The 24,951-nt window shown below is 22.1% G+C and overlaps 2 protein-coding genes across 2 annotated transcripts; one reads left to right on the forward strand and one right to left on the reverse strand.

The window, feature by feature from the left end:
* The first annotated feature begins 250 nt into the window (after positions 1-250).
* On the forward strand, positions 251-14,351 carry LOC127287264 (UDP-glucose 6-dehydrogenase). Its single transcript, XM_051314104.1, has 6 exons — positions 251-530; positions 7,939-8,413; positions 8,519-8,716; positions 9,155-9,601; positions 13,656-13,811; positions 14,016-14,351. The coding sequence occupies exons 2-6, from the start codon at positions 7,952-7,954 to the stop codon at positions 14,190-14,192; spliced, it is 1,440 nt and encodes a 479-aa protein (XP_051170061.1). The 5' UTR covers positions 251-530; positions 7,939-7,951; the 3' UTR covers positions 14,193-14,351.
* A 75-nt stretch (positions 14,352-14,426) lies between these two features.
* LOC127287255 (centrosomal protein of 162 kDa) lies at positions 14,427-24,569 on the reverse strand. The gene is made up of 4 exons (XM_051314088.1): positions 24,365-24,569; positions 24,013-24,100; positions 18,378-21,157; positions 14,427-16,063 (listed from the first exon to the last, which is right to left on the reverse strand). Exons 1-4 carry the CDS (start codon positions 24,398-24,400, stop codon positions 15,974-15,976), a joined length of 2,994 nt encoding a protein of 997 aa, XP_051170045.1. The 5' UTR covers positions 24,401-24,569; the 3' UTR covers positions 14,427-15,973.
* Between the last annotated feature and the right edge of the window lie 382 nt (positions 24,570-24,951).

The raw sequence follows: 24,951 nt of genomic DNA on the forward strand, positions 1-24,951 counted from the left end.
GCTTTTGCTTTGCACTTGACATTAATTAATTTTAATTTATAATTAATTAAAGACTACTTAATTAATTACTAATTAACTCGTTTTTAATTTATTTTCGACAACTGGAAAATGAGCACGAGCACCATTTTGACATAATAAAGCAAGTCAAATGCGAAGCAAAACTTTGAGCAAGTAGTTGTGGAACCACCTTTACAGAGCCCTTATCAGAAGTGTCACATGTGGGAGGTTTTTTCGATGTACGTCAAAACACTATTTAAAACTGATTAATTCATTGTGGATATACCTCGCTGTCAATCAACCAACGAAGTTCCGGTTAAAATGATAATTTTTTAGTAAATAGTCTTGATATTAATCTATTATATTATATTGTAAATATAAATATACCACGTTTCATTTTTGTAATACATACCACGTTTCAATTTTTCTTATTTTAAATATTGTATAAGTTACTCGAAGGAATATAAAGACTTTTACATCCACCCTTAGAAAAATCATTCATGTTTTTATAAATGCAAGCAGTGATTTATAACGTAAGTAACTCAATTAAAATCATTTTTAAAATAAGTAATTTAAAAAAAATAAAAATCAATTGAAGCACACGATCAAAAAAGTATTACATTTTTTTTCTTAAATTTACTAACATCTTAGTTAACCGCAAGTAAATTGTCTACGTGGATTGTTTTCAAATTTTAATTTCACTAAATTTTTTTTATTCATAATTCATTTATTTCTTTTCTTTTTTCTTTCTTTTCATTTTAATTTAAGCATCATATGCTTTTAATCCCATAAAATGATTTTGTTTCTAGAAAAAAAAAGGCTTCTGGCTTGTTTTTCATAAACGAAAAAATTATAGAAATTTTACAAACTGTGCCTTAAAAATTAATGAATACTATGTAATTTTTAAAAATTTTATTTACGTCTTTTTCAAGTAAAAAGATTAAATTTATTACATACATATTTTTAAAACTTCATTTATTTTATTTTTTAAATAAAATCTATTACAGTCACAAGTATTTTTTTTTTGCAAAAATTTTCAGGCCTCAGATTATATGACTTTTTTTCAAAAATACTACTTTTTTCGACTTATTTTAATAATATGCGACTTTTTCGACTTTTTTTTACATTTTTAAAAAAATATTTAAACCAAATATGTTATTTTAGTATACAATGCAGATCTTCTTCAGATCTTCTTTATTTCAATTATTTAATAAATTTTTAACTAAAATTCTTCACTAAATTAATTATTTTTAATAAATTTAATGAAATTCTTCACAAATTCAATTATCTGGAACTATTTTTCAATTAAAATTTTTATGAAATTTAATAGTTGTTTATAATTAAAAAAAAATAGCAAATAAAATTACCAAAAATTTTTTAATTTAAAATCACTTGAAATTTACTTATTTGCAAAAATTTCAATGATTATTTTTAATGATTTTTATAATATTCTTCGAAAAACCTCATGTAAAAAGATAATATATATCTATGTTACATTATAATAATAATAATAATAAAATGCTTGGTCTGTCCTTCTGTCCTAACTTGAAGTTGGCCTTTTCTGATTTCACGTGTTTTTTTGAATAGTAATCTTATGACGTGTCAAATTTTGACAATTCTTTTTCTCATTTTTGCCAAAGTTGTATAATTGTGTTTCCAAATTTCGGAATAAGTTTTTTTAAAATTCCAAATTCCAAAATTCGTTTACCAACGAAATTTTTTTTAAAGTTGTATATTCATTCAAAAATTGTATACAAATACAAAAAATTTATGATGAGAAAAAAGATGCGCCAGGAAATTTCGTACAAGATAGTAATTTGAAAAAACTTTATTTTTTAAAATTAATTTTTAAGGTATCAGGGGCCAACAAATATTAATTATAAAAACACAGGCCTCGAATCAACTTAAAGACACAAAAAGTCGTTTTAGTCGATTTATATTCCAAAAAAAAGTCGATTTGTTTTTTATTTTAACAAAAATATTTTACAGATTTTTAAATAAAAATTATTTTTTTTAATAATAATCCTTTTCGAAGGGTTAAAGTTTAAATTTTTAGAAATAATTAAATTTCAAAAGATATTGTTAATTTTCAAACAATTATCAAATTTTACAGAACTAAAAATAATTTATCAAACAATTTTTGGAAAACATTTTTTAAATTTAATTGAATTTTCAAAGATTTAAAATTAAGATTTTTGAAATTAATTGAAACTTTAAGTGTTTTGTAATTAAAATTTCAGATGATTTCACTAAAAATTTATTAGAAAATGCGGACAAAATACAATAATTTGAAAATCATTTTTAATTGAAAAATCGTTTCAGATAGTTGAATTTTCAAAGAATATTTTTAAAATAGTTAAAAATAATTGAATTTCCTTAGAGTTATAATTGAAATTATTAAAATTCAAAAAAAAAAAATTACGATGGAAAATTTAAGAAATAATTAAATTTTGGATGCTTTTAAATTGAAAATTTAGAAAATAATTAAATTTTATAAGATTTTGAATTGAAAATTTGGAAAATAATTAAATTTTAAAAGATTTTGAATTAAAAATTTGGAAAATAATTTGAATTTTATTTGATTTGAAATTGCAAATTTGGAAAATGATTGAATTTTAATTGATTTTAAATTGAAACTTTTAAAAATAATTGAATTTTCTTTGATTTTGAATTGAAATTTTGGATAATAATTTAATTTTAGTTGATTTTTGATTGAAAATTTTGATAATAATTAATTTTGGATAATAATTGAATTTTAATTGATTTTGAATTTAAATTTTTGGTAATAATTGAATTTGAGTTGATTTTGAATTGAGATTTTTGAAAATAATTGAATTTTATTTGATTTTGAATTGAAAATTTTGGGAAATAATTGAATTTTAATAGAAATTTTGGATAATAATTTAGTTTAAGTTCATTTTTCATTGAAAATTTGGATAATCAATTTTGAATAGAAATTTTAGAAAATAATTTAATTTTATTTCATTTTAAATTGAAAACTTGGTAAATAATTAAATTTTAAATTGAAAATTTTGGATAATTATTGGATTTTTAATTGATTTTGAATTAAAAAGTCGGCTAATAATTGAATTTTAGTTTATTTTCAATTGAATGTTTTAAAAAATAATTCTGTAAACATATAATTTTCATTATTATCATTTAATATGTAATAATATTCTAATAAATTAAATTATTATTGATAATATTAATCTTTAATTTATTTATAACAAACAATTAAATACTCAATTTGGCGCACTTGCGCGCGTTTAATTTTGCTAGTTATTTAATAAATTTTTAACTAAAATTCTTTACTAAATCAATTATTTTTAATAAATTTAATGAAATTCTTCACAAACTCAATTATCCTTAACTATTTGTTGAATTACAGAATTTATGAAATTCAATAATTATTAATAATTTTAAAAATATTAGCAAATAAAATTACCAAAAAATTTTAATTCAAAATCACTTGAAATTTAATTATTTGCAAAAATTCCAATTATTTTTAATGATTTTTATAATATTCTTCGAAAAACCTCATGTAAGAAGATAATATATTTTTATTAATATTTTCAATTAAAAACTTTTAAAATTCAATTTTTGAATGTAATTTCTAATAAATTCTTCATCAAATGATATTTATTTTATAATATTTAAATTGAAATTTTAAAACATTGTTTAATTTCTTTTTTCAAAGTAAATGTTTATAAAATTTAATTTGAATAATACACTAAGTTTACAAGTTTTGATATGATATGACCTTATCAGAAACGTGAAGCAATTAAAAAACAATGTAAAAATAGGCTTTAATTTATTTTGGTGATTAACAACATGATATGATCTTAATTCTTTTTAGATTGATTATTGTGAGAGTGATAAAGACTCTTATTTAAAGATTTTAAATGATTCAGATTTGACCATTACTTTTTTTAGATTTATTTATTATTTCATAATTTTAATATATCAAGAATTATTTAAACTATTTTTATTAAAAAACGTAAATTTTAAAGTGTTAAAATTTCACTGGTCGCTCCCTTTAATTTTTGTTTTTAATTCATTTTTCTCAAAATCATTAATTTAAATTAAATTATTAAAAAAAAAAAAAAAAAATTTCTTTTTTTAAAAAATATTTATTAATAAAGAAGTTCAGATAAACAGAAAATTATTGAAACCAATATTTATGTACCAAAGAAAAATATAATTTACTCTTAGCTTTATTGTTTACTTTGCAATCACGTGCAATTTCATGCTAATCTGTTCTTTTGATAAATTCAAAGCTATCGAAAAACGCAAATCGATTCTGTTAACGAAAGAATTACATTCTCTAAATTGAATTTAGTTAAAAGTGAACCACTAAGTCAGACTAATAAAAAATTACGCTATTTTTTTGTTAGTAAAAATTTTTTTATTTATTAAAGTTGTTATGAAAAAGTGCCGAAAAAGTAGTTAAAATTCTTACTAATGTGAATTAGTGTCACACTATTTTTACTAACAGGACTTGGATCGACTTTAAGGCGCAAAAAGTTGTTTTAGTTGATTTTTTTATTTTAAATATATTTAAAAGGACGCATGATTATCCTATAAAAATCGTTAATTAAAATTTTCAATTTAAAGGATTTCATTAGAAATAATTATTTTCTATACAAATTTTCATTTTTCGAATTAGCATTTGATATACTTTTTTTTTGTTCGAATTTTTATTTAACAAAATTTTTAGCTACCGAAGTTTTGTTTGTCAGAACTTGTAATTTTCTAGTCATTTAGTTTACATGACTTTTTATTTAAAAAAATTTTAATTTAATTTAATTTTAATTTAACAAAATTCTGATCCAATCGAATTTTTAAATAAGAGAAATTCCAATTCACCGAATTTCAATTTGTTTGAATTTTTAAGACACTGAATTTTCATTTTTCTGAAATTACAAATGACCGAAAAGACAATCGAGAGAAAGATTTCGGCATGATTTTTAAAATTAACAAATTATAAATTATCAAGAAAATCGTGATTGGTTAATTTTAAAAATTGCGCTGAAATTTTTCTGTCGATTGTTTGTTCGGCTATTTGAAAATTTGGCGTCTTAAATATTCTATCAATTAAAAATTCGTACAAATAAAAATTCGGAAAAATTATTATTCAGTGAATTGAAATTTCTGCCATTTAAACATTCGAATCACATAAAATTTTATAGATTGAGAATTCTGTTAAATTAAAATTATTTTAAATAAAAAGTCATGTAAATGCAAATTGACTGTAAAATAAAAATTCTGCCAAACAAAAATTCGGTAGCTAAAAATTTTATTATGTTAAAATTCGTATAAAAAGAAAATCTGTCAAATTTTAATTCGAAAATTTAAAATTCGTCTAAAACATAATTATTTCTAAAAAAATAATTTAAAATAAAAAATCTAATTAATGATTTTTATGGTAAATTTATGTGCCCCCATTTAATTAGTTACTGAATATTTTACTTTAAATATAACTAATGTTATTAGATAATAAATTCATTTAATTAATTCCTTAATAAGAATAATTCTATATAAGAATATTATTAAGAAAATTTAATTCAAATATTTCAGAATCCAAGTCAAATTTTTCAAATTTTAATTAAGATAAATTATTACTAAAAAAAAATTCATAAAGTTCAAATTAAAACATTTTTTAAAGTCTGATTTAAGCAATTTATTCAAATTAAAAATTTTGTCATAGTTTTTAGTTATAGTCAAAAAAATTTTGAATAATAATTACCGTAAAATGAGGTAAAGTCGGCCGGCGCTTTAAATCATTTTAAAGTTTAACTATTACTTTTTTCCAGAAGAAATCCGAGTTTTATTAAAAATGTAGTTAGAATTAATGTAAATTAATAAATGAAATACAATATTTAAGTGTTTAAAGCGCCGGCCGACTTTACCTCATTTTACGGTAAGTTTTACAGAATTTTAAATTAAATTTTTTTAAAATAATTGAATTACAGAAGATTTTAAATTTTAAATAAATTTTCTCCAAAAAAATGCTGTAGTTTTTTTTTAATTTCTGATAACAATTTAATTTTAGAGTTTTTATTTGAAACTTTTTCAAATAATTGAATTTTTAAATAAATATTTAAATTATTAAAAATAATTGAATTTTGGAAATAGTTGAAATTTTTAGAAATATAATTCAATGTCAATAGATTTTGTTAAATTTCAGATAAAAATTAAATTTTACAGAATTAAAAGTAATTTATTATTTATCAAATAATTGTAGATAACATTTTTTTTAAGTAATTGACTTTTCAAAGGTTTATAATTCAGATGTTTGAAAATAATTGAACTTTAAGTGATTTTTAATTAAAATTTTTGCTTATTTCAGTGGCTGAAGAATGTAGGGTCAGTCGGGGTAAATCCGAACGCTAATTATTTCAGCTTAATTAAAATTTAAAAAAATAAGTTAGACATGAGAATTTTTACCTCAGATCCTCTTCAAGAGATTCTAAGTATTATCCCATTTTTTGTTTGTTAATTAGCAACAGCATAAACAAAGATAACAAGTATTGCAAAAAAGATTGAAAATCAAAGATGACACTCTTTCAGTATTTTGTCTCGTATTTGAAGAAAAAGAAGCTAAAAATTCATTTTATTATTTATAATTGTTTGTTATGAATATTAGAACAGAAACTATTTTTGATTTTTGCCTTCTGTAAAATTTTATTAATAATATCAGACCGTTCGTATTCACCCCGGAAAATTGGAAAACCGGGGTAAATCCGAACGGTATTTTCAATAATTTTTTCTTATATCAGAGCCACACAAAACTGTTTTTATTTGATTACACTATTATTTTAACATTATAAAAGTACATAGAAAAAAGTTTTTCTTTCTATACGTATCCTCGTTAGTAATTAATAAGCAGAAACTTAATCTCTGTTCTCTCGAAGGAGTGTTTCAATTTTTTTGCCAAATGGTTTGTTGAAAAAAGTTTTTCAGGATCTTAATAAAATTTGGTATTCTACGGTTTTTGGGGTCGCTAATTACCAATTTGAAGTCAGTTTTTCAAAATTCAAAATGGCGGACGAGAATTAAAAAATTCATTGGATTCGCTCGAAAATTGTTACTCGGGGGGTTTCAGGGTTAGCAAATTTGATCATTTTTAAAAATAAGTTTTAGGAAAGTCCGCCATTTTGAATTTAAAAAATTTCACTTTTATTTTTGTATTTACATTCAATCACTCCAAAATACTTTCTGTACCAAGTTTTGCAAAAATCCGTTATGATTTGATAAAGTTATTGAAGGTTTTAATTGTGTAATGCATTTTAATTTTTAACCTGTTTGATTTTTGTATTTATATATGATGCATTATTACATAATAGGTTTATTATCGTATTTTTTTTGAGTTTTTATATAAGTTTAACAATTGCAATACTTTAAATTTATTTTCCCTAAGATTTTTCTGAAATACAGTGGCGTTCGTATTGTATTGTCTTTTAAAAGAGAAAACTTATGTTATTGTTGAAACTTACTAAAAGCGTTCGGATTTACCCCGGCTGACCCTATTATAAATTAAGGACAAAAATTGCATTTCAAATGTTTTAAATTGAAAAATGCTTTCAGATAATTAAATTTTTGAAGAATATTTGGAAATTTTATTTGCTGATTTTTTTTTAAATTTTAAACAGTTACTGAATTTTATTAAATTTTGAATTGAAAAATAGTTAACGATAATTGAATTTGTGAAGAATTTCATGAAAATTAAAAATATTCAATTTAGAAAAGAATTTTAATTAAAAATTTGTTAAATAATTGAAATAAAGAAGATCTGAAGAAGATTTACATTGTATATTTTAATTTTGTTAAAAATGTCGAAAGTTGTATAATCCGATGCCTGCATTAATTTAGATTTAGTAGAACAAAAATTATAATACTTTTTGTTTAAAAAAACAAGTAAACTGTAATTTACATTTTCAGAAAAATAGACAATATGACAACAAAAAAAATTTGTGGTATCGGGGCTGGTTATGTAGGTGGACCAACGTGTAGTGTTATTGCATTAAAATGTCCCGAAATTCAAGTTACTGTCGTTGATAAAAGTAAAGATAGAATAGCACAATGGAATTCGGATAAATTACCAATTTATGAACCCGGTTTAGATGAAGTGGTAAAAAATTGTCGTGGTCGAAATTTATTTTTTTCAACTGACATTGAAACTGCAATTAAAGAAGCTGATATTATTTTTATTTCCGTTAATACACCAACAAAAACATTTGGCATTGGTAAAGGAAGAGCAGCCGATTTAAAATATGTTGAAAGTGCTGCAAGAATGATTGCTGAAATTGCAACAGATCATAAAATTGTTGTGGAAAAAAGTACTGTTCCTGTACGTGCTGCTGAAAGTATTATGAAAATATTACGTGCCAATCATAAACCAGGCGTTTCATATCAGGTGAAAAAGAAAAAAAAATTAAATATTTTTAGTATTTTTAAACAAAAAATTTTTTTAAAAAAATTTAATCGCATCAGGATAAGTGATAATTTAAAATATTTACAGATACTTTCTAATCCAGAATTTTTAGCTGAAGGAACTGCTATTAATGATTTAATTAATGCCGATCGAGTATTAATTGGAGGTGAAGATTCTGTTGAGGGTAAAGCAGCAATTGAGAAATTAAGCAAAGTTTACGAGCATTGGCTACCGCGAAAAAATATTATAACGATGAACACTTGGAGTTCTGAACTTTCAAAATTGGTTAGTTACAGAAAGCAAAATTTTTTTTTATTTTTCTTACATTTTAAAGAATTTTATTAGATATAATTATTTTTTCGTTGAATTTTTATTTTTCGAATTAAAATTTGACAGAATCTCTTTTTAAACGAATTTTTAGGTAATTTTTATTCATCAGAATTCTTAAAATGCCGAATTTTTCATTGTCCGAATTGTGATTGGTTATTTTTAAAAATGGCGCCGAAATCGGTCATTTACAATTTCGGACAATTTAAAATTCAATTCATAAAAATCCTGTTAAGTAAAAATTTGTTTAAAAAAATATTCTATCAAATTTTAATTCGAAGAATGAAAATTCGGCTAAAAAATAATAATAAAATTCTTTAAAATCAAAATTATAACAAATGATTTTTAAAGGATAATCATGCATCCCTTTTTCTTAATTAATAAATTTATTTTCAGGCTGCAAATGCATTTTTAGCACAACGAATTTCCAGTATTAATTCATTATCAGCAGTATGTGAAGCTACTGGCGCTGATGTTTCAGAAGTGGCACGTGCTGTTGGTCTTGATTCACGAATAGGTTCAAAATTTTTACAAGCCTCAGTTGGCTTTGGTGGTTCATGCTTCCAAAAAGATATTCTCAATTTAGTTTATATTTGTGAATGTTTAAATTTACCTGAAGTTGCGGCCTATTGGCAGCAAGTTATTGACATGAATGAATATCAAAAATTGAGATTTTCCGCTAAAATCATTGAATCTCTATTTAATACAGTTACGGATAAGGAAATTGCACTCTTAGGTTTCGCATTTAAAAAAAATACTGGTGATACTCGTGAATCTGCGGCAATTCATGTGGCAAAGGCACTATTGGATGAAGGTGCAAAATTGCACATATACGATCCAAAGGTATTTCATTTTTATTTTCTTAAATAGAATTATTCGACTATTTTAGGGGTTGCTATATTAATATATATGGGTCATTCTCACAAAAAGGACAAATGACACGTTCATGACATTATTTTTAATAAATAATTATAATAATTGAAAATGTTGCGGGCCTTATTATAGAAGTCAACAGAATTTAATAAGATTTTATAAAAAAAAATTGACAATTTTAAATAATTGAATATAATCATGTTTATATAGTGTAAAAACTCCCCTCCGTTACCGTTCGCGAAGTAAGTTTTATTTAAAGAAGAATTATTGCATTCATACTGCAATAGGAAAACATCTTTTGTCTAGTAACATCTACTAATTACATTATTTATAATTGATTTATAAAGTGTAAAACAGAATATTTGTAAAATATTTTTTCCTAGAATTAAATAAGTTTTGTTCGCAAAGTAAACTCCCCTCCGTGACCAATTACAAATATAATGAGTAAATGAAAAAAAAAATGATAATTGAGAAATGAAGAATTCAAAAGTGTTTACAGTGACGATGTTGTTTTGGTCAGTACACAACATCATGAAAGAAATGAAAACAATAAGTGTCAGAAAGATTTTCAGTTTCGCAATGTTCGTGATCGCTAGTCACATCCATCGATTATAAAGCCTCATGCAAAAAAATACACCTTTTTCGTACCTCGAATTTTGAAACTTTCTTTATGCCAAATGGTAACATATGATGACCCAATAATCCCTGCAAAATTTCAAGATGAGCATATGCCCCCTTTCGGAATTACAGGGGGTCAAAGGGGTCCATGTCAAAAAAAAAAGAACATGTAATATTATCGAATAATAATGTTAAAAAAATCAAACGAAATCGTTCCTTCAAGATTTTCGTCTGCTGATTACGAATTTGAAGTCCGTTTTCAAAAATTCAAAATGGCGGAACCTATATGGTGGACAACAATTTAAAAAATCGATCCGATTGACCTGAAAATGGTTACTCGGAGGTTTTTGGGGTCGCTGATTACGAATCTGAGGTCCGTTTTTCAAAATTCAAAATGGCGGATCCAATATGGCGGACTACAATTTCAAAAATCAATCCAATTTACTTGAAAATGGTTACTTGGGTTACCTTCAGATTTGTGTTCACCGTTATTGAAACCCCCTAATTAACGATATTGAAGCCAATTAAATAGATTTAAAAGATAATTGTCCGACATTTTGAATTTTTTAAAACTGATTCCAGATTCGTAATCAGCGACCCCAAAAACCCCTGAGTAACTATTTTCAAGTAAATTGGATGGATGTTTAAATCTGTCGTCCGCCATTTTGAATTTTTAAAAACGGATCTTAAATTCGTAATCAGCGACCCCGAAAACCCCCGAATAACCATTTTCAAGTAAATTGGACTGATTTTTGAAATTGTCGTCCGCCATATTGGATCTGTCATTTTGAATTTTGAAAAACTAACACCGGATTCGTGTTTAGCGACCCCAAAAACCCTCGAGTAACAAGATTTAAACGGATTCGATCATTGTATCGGTGACAAAATATTAAACAATTATTTTATATTAAACAATTATTTTTTAAACAATAATGTTCATAAAGATCGTAACAACGTATTTTAGAGACTTATTTAGGTCCTTCTCTTCACATAGCAATAGTCATAACAGTGGTTTTGAACTTTTTTTTTTTTTTTTTCTTAATTCAGCATTTGTCCTTTTCGAGAGATTCACCCATATATCTAATATTAATATTAATATATAATCTTCAGGGTTGCCACGGGTCAGGGAAATCAGGGAATTTTATGAAAAGTACTGGAAAAATATCAAATTTCTAAAAATGCAACTAAAAGCAAAAAAAAACAATTATTAAATTTTACAGAACTGAAAATAATTTATCAAACAATTTTTGGAAAAAATTTTTTAAATTTAATTGAATTTTCAAAGATTTAAAATTGAGATTTTTTAAAATTAATTGAAACTTTAAGTGATTTTTAATTAAAATTTTAGATGATTTCACTAAAAATTTATTAGAAAATGCGGACAAAATACAATAATTTGAAAATCATTTTTAATTAAAAAATGGTTTCAGATAGTTGAAATTTCAAAGAATATTATAAAAATAGTTCAAAATAATTGAATTTCCTTAGAGTTATAATTGAAATTATTAAAATTCAAAAAAAAAATTTTCGATGGAAAATTTTAGAAATAATTAAATTCAAATTATTGAAAATTCAATTAATTTTGAATTCAAATTTTTGAGAATAATGAAATTTTATTTGATTTTAAATTTGGAAAATAATTGAATTTCCGTTCATTTTGAATTGAAAATTTTGGGAAATAATTAAATTTTAATAGAAATTTTGGATAATAATTTAGTTTAAGTTCATTTTTGATTGAAAATTTGGATAATTAATTTTGAATAGAAATTTTAGAAAATAATTGAATTTTATTTCATTTTAAATTGAAAACTTGGTAAATAATTAAATTTTAAATTGAAAATTTTGGATAATTATTGGATTTTTAATTGATTTTGAATTAAAATTTCTTGTAATAATTGAATTTTAGTTTATTTTGAATTGAAATTTTTAAAAAATAATTCAATTTTATTGTGATATTTTTTTTAAAATTATAAACAATTGTTAAATTTCATAAAAATTTTAATTGAAAAATAATTTTGATATAATTGAATTTGTGATGTATTTCATTAAATTTATTAAAAAAAATTAATTTAGTGAAGAATCATTTTAGTTCAAAATTTATTAAATAATTGAATTGAAGAAGATCTGAAGAAAATCTACATTTTATACTAAAAAATGTATTTTATTTACATTTTTTTTTCAAATGTAAAAAAAATGTCGCATTTTATTAAAATAAGTCGATAAAAGTGGTATTTTTGAAAAAAGTCTGAAAAAGTCGTATAATCCAAGGCCTGTAAACATATAATTTTCATTATTATCATTTAATATGTAATAATATTCTAATAAATTAAATTATTATTGATAATATTAATCTTTAATTTCTTTATAACAAACAATTAAATACTCAATTTGGCGAGCTTGCGCGCGTTTAATTTTGCTAGTTAATATATAATATTTAAGGTTGCCACGGGTCAGGGATATCAGGGAATTTTATGAAAAGTACTGGAAAAATATTAAATTTCTAAAAATGCTACTAAAAGCAAAAAAAAAAAGAAAAAAATTTTCAATGGAATTAACATTCAATTAATTATTCGATTTTTGAAATTTTCAATTAAAATTTTTAAAAACTTGAATTATTGAAATTTTTTAAAAATTATATAAACAAAAATTTCATTTTAAAGAATTAATAATTAAAAAACGTTTTATGTGTTTGAATTTTTGAAAAACTTGATTAATGTTATTAGAAATAATTAATTGAAAAGGAAATTGAAGTTAAAAATTTGGTAAATAATTGAGTTTTGGAAGAGCAATAGTTCAAGTTTTTGAAACTAATTTAATTTCAGTAGATTTTTAATTAAAATTTTCGTAAATTGGAATTTCTGTAGATATTTTATAAGCTTTAAACAATAATTAAACTTTGGAGAATTTTGAATTGAAAAATGTTTAAAATAATTGAATTTTCGAATATGTTGATTAAAATTATTAAAATTAAATTATTCAACAATTTTAAGAAATAATAATTGAATATCAGGAGATTATTAATTGAAACTTTCATTTTGAATTGGTGAAATTTTTTTAAAAACTTTAGACAATAATTGAATTTCAGAGAATTTTCAATTGAAAACTGTTTTAAATTATGTAATTTTCGAAGAAATTGTTTGAAATTATTGAAAATAATTGATTTTGCAAACAATTCATGTTAATATATTTTTTTAATAATTCAATTTTAAAAAATAACAAAAAAATTTGAAAAATTCGTGCAATCAGAGGCTTGTTATTGAAAACCTCTTGAAATATTTTCATTAGGGTCAGGGAAAAGTCAAGGAAAAAAAAATAATATTTTTGTGTCAACCTTGATATTTCTAGAATCGTCGATTGACCAATAGTTTTAACAAATTTGTATGTAAACTTTTTGTTTGCATTTTAGGTTGAAGAGGCGCAAATAATAGAAGACTTAACTCATCCATATATAACAGTTGAACCAGAATTGGTGAAACAAAAAATCAGTATTTACAATAATGCTTATGAAGCAACGAAAAATGTACACGCAATAGTTGTATGCACAGAATGGGATGAATTTTTGGTAATTTTTATTTTTTTAATTCAAACTAATTAACAATTAACAAATATAATTTCTAAAACTTTTATTGTTGTGAAAAATGCATTAATAATTTTGTAAAAAAAATTTTTTGTTTTTAGAGAAACGATTTTTAAAAATTTTATCAACTCAAAATTAAATTGAAAGAAAATTAATTTTCCCTTCATTTTTTTTTTTATTTATTTCCAGGAATTAGATTATAAACGAATATACTCAAATATGATGAAACCAGCACATATTTTTGATGGACGAAAGATTTTAAATCATGATGAATTACAAAAAATTGGATTTATTGTACAGACTATTGGCAAAAAAGTAATGAGAACTGAAAAATCGAGAATCTGGGGCAGTCAAACGCAAATATGACTTTAAATTAGAAAAATAGAATTTAAAAAAAAACAACAATTTATTGCTCAGATTTTTATCTGTATAAATTAGGATAAGTTTTTTTTTAAAAAAAAGACTTTTTAAAAGTATTTTTAGTTTTATAAAATATGAGATTAAATATATTTTATTTTAAAAATGCTTGATGCTTAAAAAAAATTATTCCTTGCTTCGCATATTATATATGTATTGTTGTTTATGTACAATGTTAAAAGATAATTGTTTTTTTTCCATAATGAGCGCTAGAATGACATGAAGAAAATGTACAATTAAATTAGTGCACAAATGACAGATTTTTTAAGCTATTAAAATAAATTCCTGATTTTTACAAACAAACATACATGTATTTTATTAATAATTCCAGTAACATTATATTATTTTAAGGAAACGCATGAATATTCCCCACACTTGAATTTGTTGGAATTTCTACGGTTTCGAAATTAATAAGTTCGAATTTCTACGTTACCAAATTTTATAAAGTTAGAATTAATATTTAATTGAATTTTGATATTTAAGAATTTTTATTATTTAACTGAATTCATATTTAAAGGCATTTTTATTTAGTCGAACTTTTATGCAAAAGATTCTCTAGTTGATCGAATTTTTAATTAATATTATTTCTATTTTGCAAAATTTTCATAATTAATTTTCACATAATTTTCACATCGTAACGTTGATTTGGATTTTTTTTCATATGTCCTTATCTTCCTATAAGGACGCACTAATAAAATACGTCGTATCGACCAGATAGATCGAGAAATTTAACACAATACAATGTTTTCCTTGTTATTAGTTTTTCTTTATATTATTTTATATTATGGTTAATTAATTTTTGTATTTCACGGATCTAAACATCTTGATTATGCGCTAAAATCGCATATAATTATGCGATAATTATGCAATTAAAACAAAAAAATTGTGCAGTAATTCTTATTTAAAAAATCAACATTTTCTAATGACATATTAATGTTTATCTATAATTTTTCTCTCAATTCTAAAGATGAATACAGTTAAATAACAATTTTTAAATGTTAAAATTACAACAAATTTAATGTGGCGAATATTCATGCGTCCCATTTTAAGAAATACACTCAGCAACTTAAAATTTCACATTCAAATAAATAATTTTTTATAACGAAGTTTCTTTAAAAAACAGTATTACTGTTAAATTATCATTTTTTTAAATATAAAAAAAAACATATTTGAATAATTTTTATTCTTAAATAAATAATATGTATATGTATAAGTGCTTTATTGGGTAAAATTAAAAATATGTATAAAAAATAATAACTAACAAAAATCGTAATAATAATAATAATAAATATAAAAAGTGAGATATAAAATGATGATTTCAAGTGAATAAAAAGTAGATTAATGATGATATTTTTTACATCCGTTTTATCTTATTTAACGTTGTTTTACAGGGCTTTTCAACGGAAAAATAAAAAGATCTAAGAACTAAGAAAAGAATATTAAAGGAATAAAGGTTAAAATTTATTTTCATCTTTTTAGAAAATATAGAATTAAAAGGAAACAGAGAAATTGAAATAGACAATAAAATATCTTATTTTTTTTAAATGTGTCTTGTTCGTTAAAATGCTCTGTAAAAAACGTTTAATATCATCTTAAATCAATTAGTTTAATTGTGCAAATAAATAATTTTTTAGTCATAAATCTATTTTGTACAATTCGATTCGATTGATAAGAGATTAAAATTCTAATCTTCTTTTTCTTTTAGTATAGGAATTTCAGGTAAATAATCGTTATAACTTTTGGAGTCTTTGTCTTGAACTAGACAATTCAACATTAGATCCTGGATGTGAATTAGAATGAACTGCGATGACTTTTTTTACCTAAATAAAATAAAATTATTTCTTTTGCAGTATGAACAATATTAATTATTAAAAACCATATAAATTTGATAAATGTTTTTCTCTTATTAGTAACAAAAAGAAAAATTCGAAAATGGATTACTTATGTTTTGATAATTTGTTAAGGGGTCTACCCACTTATCAATTAGACAATTAAAAATTTTTTATTTCTGTTTTTTTATACCTACAATAAATTTATTTGAAATAACTATTTTTCAGACGAATTTTCATTTTCCGAATTAGCATTTGACAAATTTTTTTTTACGAATTTTAAAACAAAAAAATTTTTAGCTATCGAATTTTGCTTAATTTTAATTTAACAGAATTCTCATTCAATCGAATTTTATGTGATTCGAATTTTTAAATAAGAGAAATTCCAATTCACCGAATTTTAATTTGTTTGAATTTTTAAGACGCCAAATTTTCATTTGTCCGAAATTACAAATGACCAAAAAGATAATCGGCAGAAAGATTTCGGCGCGATTTTTAAAATTAACCAATTATAAATTATCAAGAAAATCGTGATTAGTCAATTTTAAAAATCGCGCCCAAATCTTTGTTGATTTTTTTTTTTGGTCATTTGTAATTTCGGACAAATGAAATTTCAGCATCTCAAAAATTCTATAAATTAAAACTTGATGAATTGTAATTTTTGTTATTTAAAAATTCTGTCAAACAAAAATTTGATATCTAAAAATTTTATGTAAAAATTCTTATAAAAAAGAATTGTCAAATTTTAATTGAAAAATTAAAAATTGATACAAAAATAATTATCTCTAATAAAATACTTATTTTTCATTAAACTTATTTAGTTAAACTCATTTTTACCAATAAAATTGTTATATTGGAGAAATTATTAAAAATTCAACCAGGGCGCACGATTATTCCATAAAAATCATTCATTAGAATTTTCATTTTAAAGAATTTTAATAGAACTAATTATTTTTTTGAAGAATTTTCATTTTTCGAATTAGAATTTAACAGAAATTCTTTTTATTTATTTCACAGAATTCTTTATCTAAATTTTTAGCTATCGAATATTTATTTGGCAGAATTTTTATTTTATAGTCATTTAATTTACATGACTTTTTATTTAAGAAAATTTAAATTCAATCGAATTTTAATTTAACAAAATTCTGATTCAATCGAATTTTATGTGATTCGAATTTTTAAATGACCGAAATGCCAATTCACCGAATTTTCATTTATCCGAAATTACAAATGACCTAACAAATAATGGACAGAAAGATTTCGACGGGTATTTTAAAATTAACCAATTAGAAATTGTCAAGAAAATCGTGACTGGTCAATTTTAAAAATTGTGCTAAAATCTTTTTGTCGATTGTTTTTTTGGTCATTTGTAATTTCGGACAAATGAAAATTCAGCATCTCAAAAATTCGTTCAAATACAAATTCGGACAAATTAAAATTCGATAAATTGGGATTTATGTCATTTAAAAATTCGAATCACATAAAATTTGAAAAATTGAGAATTCTGCTTAATTAAAATTCGTCTAAAAAATTATCATTTCTAAAAAATACTTTAAAATTATAATGAATGATTTTTATGGTAAATTCATGCGCCCCAATTTCATTAGTTAATGAATATTTTACTTTAAATAACTAATTTATTAAAATGCTGCTGTATTGTTTTCCTAAATTTTTGACAACAATTAAATTTTAGAGTTTTTATTTGAAACTTTTTTAAATAATTGAATTTTTAATAATGAAATATTTAAATTATTAAAAATAACTGAATGAGAATTGTGTTAAAATTAAAATTCGCTTAAATTAAAATTCTTTTTTTTACAAAAAGTCATGTAAAGAAAATGACTGTAAAATAAAACTGATGCCAAACAAAAATTCAGTAGCTAAGAATTTTATGTAAAAATTCGTATGAAAAGAAATTCTGTTAAATTTTAATTTAAAAATTTAAAATTCGTCGAAAAAATGAATTTTTTCTAATAAAATACTTTTTAAAAAAATTTGTAATTGTTTTTTATGGGAAATTCATGCTCCTCATTCAACTTAGTTATTTTTACTAGGCAAATTTTCATTTCACAAATTTTTTTGTCATTTGAGATAACTTTTATTTGGCGAAACTTTTTGCATCAATGATGTTTTTGTTGGAATATTAATTATTAATTATTTTGTCGAGCGAGAGAGTATATAATAAGGTGGATCTTTAAACACCGTAGAAACAATTTAGTCTAGCACTGAGACAACATTAATTATTATTATTTGTCTAAATAAATAAATAATTATTAAACCAGAAAAAAAGAAAATTTAAACTCACCTCTAATTTCAGCATATTTATTTGTTCTTCTTTCGCATTGCATTTATACACAAATTCCTTTAATTCTCTTTCATGTTCCTCTTGTAATAAATTTAAATCGTGTAATCTTTTATTTTTCAATGCCATAAAATCTTTTTTCATTTTAAAAAGTTCCTCACGGAGAATATTATTTTCGGTTGTTAAATTTTTCACCGTACTACTATTTCCCGTATTCTCATGATATTGAAGTGGATTATATGTTTTTGATTGTCGATTTTGAATATTATCCTTACAATCACATTGTGTTGCACAATTATTATAATTAATATCAGATGATTTAGATTTTAAAATACTTGAACTACTGTTACTTTTTTTAAGACCAATATTCTTCGTTACAGAACAACGCGCTTCATTTAATTGTTTTTCACGTTCCGTTTGTAGTCTTCTATTTGTTTTTTGTAATTCCATATATTCTTTCGATAATTTTGACAATGATTTTGTTTTATTTGATAATTCAAATTTTAATTTACAAATAGTTGCTATTAAATGAACGTCATTTTTTTTGCTTTGTGATTTGTTTTTTAATTGTTTTGTGTGATCATCGTTTGGAATTGTTGTTTCAATTGATGTTTTTTCTTCTGTATTAGTAAAAGTTGTTTGTGTACTATTGTCGATGTAATTTTCATTTTCTTTTATTGTTTTAGTTGATAATTTATCTTCTAAATCAAGAATTTGTGTCGCATATTTCTTAATCATTTCATCGAAATCTTTACGAAATATTGAAAGTCTTTGTTGTGCATTTTCTTCTTTTAGTTTAATTTCATTTTCCAATGATGCATTTCTTAGTTCAAGTAATTTAATTTTTTCCAAATTTATATTATCTGTTTCTTTATTTGCCGATAATAGTAATGCAGAAACAGAATCGGGATTTTTTTTCATCATTATTCTTTCCATTTCACGTAATTGTCGCATTAAATCCATTATTTTTTTACTGTCTAATATTACTTGATTTTTTAATTTATGTGAAAGTTGTTTTTCTCTTTCTATATGACTTTTGGAAATTTTTAATTGCTCTTGAAAATTTCCCTCTTTAATTCGTAATTCCAAAAGTTCTTTTTCAAGTGGTAAAATTGTTTCTTCAAGTTTTTCGTAATTTAATTTTGTTATTTTTAATGATTCAGTTTTTATGTTCAATTCTTTTTGTATAGTTTCCATTTCTTTTCGAAGATTCAATTCACTTGTTGTTAATATTTGAAGACGTTCGGTGATAAAATTATTTTTCTCCGTCAATTGTTCTTTAAATATTTTTAATTCGTCGTTTAATAGACAATTTTGTTGTTTCATATCATCGTAATTTAGTAAATAATCCAAATTTTGTTGTTTTAATTCTGACATTTCAATATTTAGTTCATTAATTTCTTTATGTAATTCTTTTATTTCTTTTGTTTGTCGTTGTAATTGTTCAATTTTTTCTGGTAGAATTTTTTCTTGTAAATTTTTAATTTCTTGATTTAAAATATCGGCGTTTTTTATAAATTCCCTTTTCTCTTCTTCATAGGAATCAGTTAATTTTTTAATATCAATTGTTTTATTTGGTGATTTATTTTTTATTAAATCAGACTTTTTCTTAAGGAATAATTCATCTTTTTTCTCTTTTAAAACAATATTATGTTTCTTTAGGGAAAATAATTCTTTTCTTGGCTTTAATGGTATTTTCACTTTATTAATAATATTTCCTTTTGTTTTTGTGGAAGATTTTTTGTGCTCAATTATTTCTTTTGGTGATTTTTGAAATGTAAAATTTGTTTTACAATTTTCGGAAGAAATCCAATTTGGGAAGATTTCATTTGTGCTGGAACAATTTTCATTATTTACAGAATTCGTTGATAAAATTACATTATTATTAATTCCATTTTCTGAAATTGATGAAATATTTTCATTATTTATAGTTTCTTTTTCTAATCTATCAAATTCACTGGAACTTGCTCTTATTGGCTCGGAATCATTTTGGGAAAATATAATCGACTCTGAAGGTGCGACATCTAAATTAACTGATTTTGTATTTTCATAGGAAGTACTTGGAACATTTTGCATTAAATTTTCACTGTAATCATCTTTTAATATGGACAATTTATGAAAATTATCATCAAGCATTTTTGGACTTTCGTTTAAAGTAGACATTAATTTACATGAAATATTTTCATTATCTTCTAATGTTAATTGAAGCGGCTTGGAAGACACAATAGTTTTATCTTCATCAAAATGAAAAGCATCTAATTTTACATTTTCAATATCGGCTACATAATTATTCAGCGCATGATCAAAAAAGTTTTCATCAACATCGATGAGTTCCTTTTGTAAATTATTATTTGGAATATCTAAAATTTCAATATTTTCAAATAAATTTCTCATTGATAAATTACTAATATTTGGTGATTGTTCTCTTTGGCTTTGTTGTTTTTTATTTTCATTAAATACACTATCATTATGATTTTGTAAACCTCTATGAATTTCCTCTTCAATTTTTTCAAAAATACTTGCATCATATTTTTTTGCATTAAAATATTCAGTTGATTCAGATTCTGAATCTGATTTTAACATTCTTTCGGATAGACAATAGGCATTTATTCTTACTAATTCAGTAGCTTCTTCTAATAATTCTTCTAATGATTTTTCCTTTTGAATAGAAGATTTTTGTGTAGATTCTAAATTAATAGGTTCTGACATTGAACTAACACTCACTGAATCGGCTAATTTACTCATTGCTTCCAGAATACCTTCAATATCTTGGTCAGTAGTATCTGAATAATAAATATTAAATTTTTATTGTAATATTATTTAAAAATTTAATTGCATTACATTATAAGTAAAAGTAGATAATAGTAGGGACGCATGAATTTTCCATAAAAATCATTAACTAAAATTTTCATTTTAAACAATTTAACTATAGATATAATTATATTTTTTAGACGAATTTTCATTTTTCGTAATAGCATTTAAAAAAAATTCTTTTAAACTAATTTTTACTAAACACCACCATTTTTAAGTACCGAATTTTTCTTTACCTAACTTTTTATTTAAAAAATTCTAATTTAACCGATTATTAATTTAGCAGAATTTTCATTCAACAGAATTTTTATTGATAGGAATTTTTAAATCACTGAATTTTTATTTGTCCGAATCTTTATTTGCATGAATTGTTATTTGATAGAATTCTTAAACCACTAAATTTTTATTTGTCCGAAATTGTAAATGGACGAACAAACAATGGACAAAAAGATTTCGGATCAAATTTTAAAATTAACCAACCAGTAATTATAAAGAAAATTGTGATCAGTTAATTTTAAAATTTGATCCGAAATCATTTTGTTCGTTGCTTGTTCGTCCATTTACAATTTCGAACAAATGGAAATTTGGCGATTTAAGAATTCTATCAAATAACAATTCGTGCAAATAAAAATTCGGACAAATTAAGTTTTTGATGAATTGAAAATTCAAGTCATTTAAAAATTCTGTTGAATGAGAGAATTCTGCTAAATTAATATTTGGTTAAATTAGAATTTTTTAAATAAAAAGTTCGGTAATGAGAAATTCTCTAATATGAAAATTCTGACAAATAAAAATTGGGTAAATAAAAATTTTGTCAAGTAAAAATTTGTTTAAAAAAAAATTCTGTCAAACGTTAATTTGACAATTTTTTGTCCAATGAATAATTTTATCTAATAAAATTCTTTAAAGTTAAAATTTTAATTACTGATTTTTTCTTAGAAATTCATGCGTCCCAAAAAGTCGATATTTTTAATTTTCAGTAAATTTTATAAGTTAATAAATATTTTATTATTGAATATTAATTATTTACTTAAAATAAATTAAAAAAGCAGGCCTCGGATCGACTTTAAAGTTCAAAAAAAGGCGTTTTAATCCATGAAAAGTCGAGAAAATCAATTTTTTATTTCTAATAAAATTAATTAGTTAATAATTATTTTTTTTAAGTAACTAGATATTAAATTAATTTTATTAATTCTCTTAATAACAATAATTCTATAGGAATATTATCAAAAAAATTTATTTCAAATATTTCAGAATAGAACTAAGACAAACTTTCAAGATTTTAATTCAGTAGGACAGATGTCTAAAAAAATTTCTTTATTTGAAACTTTTTTTTAGATAATTAAATTTAAAAAAAAATAATAAATAAAAATTATTTAATTTTGTTAGAGATACAGTTGAAATTTTGAGAAATAATTGAATTTCAACAGATTTCAAGTTTTCGAAAATTTTAATTTTTTAAGATTTTTTTTAAATATCGGACAATAATTAAATTATACAGAATTTTTTATTAAAAATATTTTAAATAAATCGATTTTCGAAGAATTTTATGAAAATTATTAGTTAAGAGTAATTTAACAATTAATAAAATTAAAAATAACATTTTTTTAAAATAATTGAATTTTGGAAGAGTTGTAATTAAAATTTTTATAAATAATTGAATTTCAGAAAGTTTTTACCGAAAATTTTAGAAGTAATAATTAAATTTTAGGTTTTAAATTAAAATTTTTAAAAATAAATGAATTTTAAAAGATTTGAAATTGAGATTTTTGAAGAATTTTATTTAAATTATTGAAAAAAAATTAATTTAGGGAAGAATTTTAGTTAAAAATTTGTTAATAATTAAATTTTGCAAAATCTGCAATTGACATTCAAAATAACTAATTTATAAGTGTAAAATTAATCTTTAACGACCGAGATCTTTTATAAAATTAGATGAATAAAAACGAAAACATTCGGACAAAAAATAAAAATATATTTACTCAAATGTTTCGAAATCTAATCAATATCAATTTATTAAAATTAGTCTTAATTGAATCTTTAATCGAATTAATTGAAATTTCTTTGAATTCAATTAAGAAACTATCAAAATCTCTATCAATAAAAAATTTAAATTCATTGAAATTTAAATGGATTAAAATTTTTAAATAGATTAAAATTTTTATAATTAGAGGTTGTTTCAATTTGTAGTTGATTAAAATAAAAATAAATTGTACTTTATATCGTGTAAAATTTTGAAAAAATACAATATAGGAACGATTAAAATTTCAATTAATAAATGTTTTAATTGCTTTTTTTTAAATATTAATTTTGTTAAATAATAAATGTTTTGTTTAATGAAAATTATTCTACTTTTGGATTCCAATTACAATTTTCAATAAATAAAATTCAATTGAATTAAATTTTAAAAAAGTTAAATTTTATAAATAAACTTTTTGAGGGATTTGAGCATATAAAATTTTTTAAAAATACTTATAATACAAAATAAATTTTAAAAAATCTTTATTAATAAATAATGTAAATAGGATAATAATAAAAAATATAAATATTGAATTATTCTAGCAAATACTTGAAATTAACTTCAAATATTGAATCAAATAATATTGAAATAATTACAAAATATTTAAAATAATCTCTAACTATTTAAACAAATAATTGAAATTATTTACAAATAATGAATAAAATAAATAAAATTATTTTCAAATATTTAATCAAATAATTGAAATTATCTAAAAATTAGAAAAGAAATATTGGAAATTATCTCCAAATAATCAATATAGGTAGCAATAGAAATTAACAAATAAAATAAAATTTGATAAAAACTTACTTTCAGAGGTTTCTAAGTACTTGATTGTGTCACATGGAAAAATATTGTTTTGCGAGTCATTTCCATATTTAATTTCACTTTCAATACCCTGTAAAATTTATATTTCAACCATAACTAACATCCAAAAAAGGCAAATTTTATTATAACTAAATTTAAACAAAGAAGAAAAGTTTTACGAAAATGAAATATTGTAAAACAATTTTAGAAATTTTTTTGCTTTAAAATTATTTTATAAATAAATAAATGCAACAAAATTTGTTTTTTATTTACTGAAAGTGCGTTTTATTAAATATTTATGTATGTAAGAAGGTTATTCTCCAAGCTTTTTTAGATATATAAAATAAACACTTACTTTGCAAGTAAACAAGTGTTTCTCGTTATCGGGCATATCCTGGCAACTTAAATAATGTTTAATTATAAAAAAAATAAAATTAATTAAATCAATAACTTTAAGGAAGTTACAGTGAATGCCGCTTTTTGTTTACAAACAATAAATAATACCAGGTTCATTCTTGATATTCTTCATTTGCAAAATAGAGGTTATAGACTTTGACCAAAGTCGGTAATAAACAGGTAATAGAGTAAGAAGGAACATCCGAAATGTGACACTTTTGGGAGGAAGCAGAATTGTGCAGTTAAGTATATATAATTCAAATTTTTTGCGAATGAATATTTTTTCCATAATTTTAAAATAACTGAATGAATATAATTTAACCTTGTATAAATTTGAATTTATTTGAATTTTATGTTGAACAAAATTTTATAGTCGCCAATTCGAATTTGATCGAATTTTCAAAGGAACGATTGTAAATTTAGCCTAACTTTCAGTTTTCCAAATTTAAATTTGCCGGAATTAGAAAACGTCCTAAATTTGGATTTTTTTCTAATTGTTTATTTTTTGTACAAGTTTCCCAGCTCTATAAGGTAAGTTATCATAGT

Source organism: Leptopilina boulardi, unplaced genomic scaffold (genome assembly GCF_019393585.1).
Source record: "Leptopilina boulardi isolate dan_hultmark-lab unplaced genomic scaffold, ZJU_Lbou_2.1 LbouV2_368, whole genome shotgun sequence".
Classification (NCBI taxonomy): domain Eukaryota; kingdom Metazoa; phylum Arthropoda; class Insecta; order Hymenoptera; family Figitidae; genus Leptopilina; species Leptopilina boulardi.